The following is a 3,610-nucleotide window of genomic DNA, read 5'->3' as shown; positions in this document are numbered from 1 at the left end:
GAGCCTGCCTCCCTCGGGACAAAGGCACTACATGGTGGATTAGCCCAGCGTATAACATGACCCCCCTTCAAAACCAGAGCAAATTTTGTCGTTTTTCTTCGGGAAAAGAAGATTGGTAACCATTTTGCTAAGCGAGAGGGGCCCAGAAATGAATCGGTCGGGATCTCTTCTTGTTAGAACAAAGAAATAAAATAAACAGGCAACCTTATTAAATGCATGAGGGGTAAAGCTGACAACCCTTTCACCTGATAGAAACGACAGTCAATTTAAAATACCCGTTTATACCAATTGCAGTGATTGATAACAGCTATGACTATTGCTAAAATACCTTCAGTCTAACAGTCTTCGGCACCCGTGCAACGAAAAGTATATCTTGTACTCTGTAAAGAAAGGTATTGGTCTGGACACAACACAAAAGGGAAAGGGTGACCATTTTTTTTTAATGAAAGTTACTCCGAAATAATAGTATTTTAACAGAACATAAATAAGAAACTTTGCTTTGTCTCATCATCGATCCGTACCAAAATAAAACTTAAGGTTTTCTTTTATTATTTTGCGAAAAAACTGCAACATAGGATCTCGCTTTGCGTCTCGCACTCGCCAAAAAGAGAACGCGTGGGGACTGGGCTGAGCTTCTTTATTCGATAGAAGACTTAGATTCACATAATTTACATTACAGATAAACTTAACCGAGAGTTAAAGTATCTTAAGCGCTACCCCTAGTCATTTTATGCTGTTAATTTTGTTAGCTCCAGCTTGATAGGTCACCTGTTTTTTTTTTTGTTAGAGGCGTTTGCTCTGAGTTTGCTCAAACGAGCGACGAAAAATGGTGATGCCAACGCTATACACAAACTAACCACAGAATCGATTGGGACTCTCCTGAATGCATAAACTACAGTACAAACTATTTTCAACTACTAACTCTATAAAGCTGATGCACAAGCTTAATGTAGAACAAAAGCCTCTTAACAGAAATAATGTCAACAACTACCAGCGCCTTAGCTTACAAACGACCTATTCACGACGTAAACAAAACCGACGAAAAGCTCAAATTAATTAAATTCAAAATTATTTTTTTTAACAAATGCTCGCTTAAGACAGGTGACAGATGTTATCTTTAAAATTAAAGTTGGAAAATATAACAATGGAAGAGATGCCAATCTAAAATAATCGAACTCCGGGAAACCGAATTTTGCATTCAGGTACCTCTTCGACCTAAAAACAAAGCAAAAAATAAAGCTTCGCCAATTTAACCACAAAATCGCGTCAAATTTCTGAAACTTTTTCCCAAAAGGTTAAAGGAAGTCATTCTTTTCATACAGTTGTGTATGAAACATCATTGTCTTAGTTTTCGTTTGTTCCTTTTGATGCGTGGCCTTTTTTACAAACACATATGTTACCAAGGTTTTTTAGGAGAGCCTTGTCAGGGCCCAAAGGCCTATTCTTGGCAAGTTCGACTCAAAACGATTTTTAAGGTGATGATTTGAAATTTTTTAAAAATACCTGCAGTGGATGCAGGGTTTTTTTTCCCCAAAACACGATGGCGATACATTTATAGTATTTTCATTAATCATAATTGTTGTTGTATGATGAATTTTTTTCTTCATAATTTCCTGAATGTTTCTATCGCATTCAGTTGAGCGTGGACCTGAACTCCATGTACGCTGTTTAAAATGTGTGGATCAGTAAAGAATAAATCAAACAATGATGATGATGATAAGCAAAACCTTTATTACTGTCAATAATAAGAAGGATTTCTATAGTTTTCTGAAAAGCTAAATCAGTTGACTTGGGTTTTCTTACTTTAAGTGTATTACCAGTAAATAAGGTCATATCTCTACAATTTCACGTCGGTTACAGATTCTACATCCTTCCAAGACCATGTATTAGTATTTTTGATGCCAAAAATTAAAATTATTTGGCCGAATACAACAAAAAGTCTTCTCGTAAAGGCGTAATACACCAAATGGGACTTAAAGGGTTAGATATTTTACAGTTTCGCCATGCAAAAGAAATAGTGAACAAGCATTTAAGCTTACATTTGCAAAACATTCTTCAACGGTTTACATGTAAGTGTGTCTAAAATTAAAGGGAGCGAAATAGCGAGCCCACAGCTTTGCTCTACCTCGATCCAATGGGATGTTGGTTATGCATGTTATGTCTCAGCAGCATGGTTTTAATAATGTTTGTTTAACAGTCTCCCGAAGTTCTCGCCGACGCCACCAATAAATGACAGGATTTAAAGAAGAGTTAAATAAAATGATTGATGAGGCGTACAAATTAAGTAACATAACATCCTTACTCCGAGTACCTGAGTTAAAAATAATTATTATTGTCAAGCTACAGTAAGGTAGAAAGCAAACCAAAAACGCAAAAACCACGTAAAACGTGTTGATAACAGAATTTCGTAACTGTTTCATTTTCGAAATTGTCTCTGTACTCATTTGAATTTGAATCTGTGCCTGGTGTCTCCTTAACACCATGAATATTTTACTGTAGGCAAAGCACGTCAAGGAAAGACAAATGACGATGAGAGCCATACCGATAACAAGGTAGATACGAAAACCTGCCATCCTTGTCAATGCCAAAAGTCCACTTGTTGTCCAAATGGTGATCTGGAGATAAATTACTTTTTTCGTGGTAATGAACTCCGGATACCTCAGATGAAAGTGAATCGCTAAATATCTGTCAATGCTAATGGCTGTGACGGTAAACATTGAAACGACTACAAAGAAAGAAGACGCAACATTGTACATAACCACGAGCGTGCAATTCACCAGAAGACCCTTGTAACGCCTGAGCAAAATATTGATGAACAGCGGCTCCACTACGACACCAACACCAAGGTCAGACATAGCCAGTCCGAGAAGAAGAAAATTTGCGGTCGAATGCAAGGTTGAAGAACGCAAAATACTGATAATAATCAAGAGATTTCCAACTGTGGCTGCAGCTGAAATAATGCTGTTAAGGATAGCGTTAATAAGTAGAGCTAAGTCTGCCTCAAGCAACAGAAGTAACGGTATCTCCATGACACATGAAGCTTGACTTGACATGTTTAACTCGGCCATCATAACTTAAAGCCAATTCTGAAGCTCTGCCTTTTGCGTTGAAGACACTGATAAATAATTCGTATATTATTGTTTAGAAAGGCAATAATTAAACCTTCTGTCAATCAAATTTTAATTAAAAGAAGGCTTTGAATATTAATTGCTAGTTGGAGATTTGTCTCAGTTAAATATCTTTTCCATAACAAAATACATAATTTATGGAAACAATACTCGACAAAACTCTGAAAGCTCTAGAAGCTGATTATATCAAAATGGACTAGTTTTATTTCGCATTCAGTGTTTTCAATTTATTTTGTAGTAAACCAATTTTTACAAGAGAGATGCATAAGAAAACATTACTGACCAGGTTATATTTGCACTTCTGAGCATTAAAGTAATGTTTAATAAACAAGCAGGAGTGCTTTATCAAGTTTAAAGCACGAGGCGCAGCCGAGTGTTTTAGACTTGATGAAGCACGATCTGCGAGTTTATTGAACGGCTTCAAAGACATTCCTAAATAAGCGTGTCCCAATAGAGTTCATATCATCGATGCCTCTGTGGCG

The 3,610-nt window shown here is 36.6% G+C and overlaps 1 protein-coding gene across 1 annotated transcript; it reads right to left on the bottom strand.

Annotated features, from left to right (window-relative positions):
• Positions 1-1,726: 1,726 nt before the first annotated feature.
• LOC144641731 (adenosine receptor A3-like) lies at positions 1,727-3,111 on the bottom strand. Its single transcript, XM_078500761.1, has one exon. The coding sequence runs from the start codon at positions 3,069-3,071 to the stop codon at positions 2,163-2,165; it is 909 nt and encodes a 302-aa protein (XP_078356887.1). The 5' UTR covers positions 3,072-3,111; the 3' UTR covers positions 1,727-2,162.
• Positions 3,112-3,610: the final 499 nt, after the last annotated feature.

The sequence above is a fragment of the Oculina patagonica genome, chromosome 2, assembly GCF_052425735.1.
Source record: "Oculina patagonica isolate OP01 chromosome 2, crgOcupat, whole genome shotgun sequence".
Lineage (NCBI taxonomy): Eukaryota > Metazoa > Cnidaria > Anthozoa > Scleractinia > Oculinidae > Oculina > Oculina patagonica.
The sequence above is the reverse complement of the archived record's forward strand: the minus strand, read 5'-3'. Positions and strand labels throughout refer to the sequence as shown.

What these genes read in the sequence shown, in the direction of transcription:
- LOC144641731 (XM_078500761.1), bottom strand. Translation starts at nt 3,071, where the DNA reads ATGATGGCCGAGTTAAACATGTCAAGTCAAGCTTCATGTGTCATGGAG.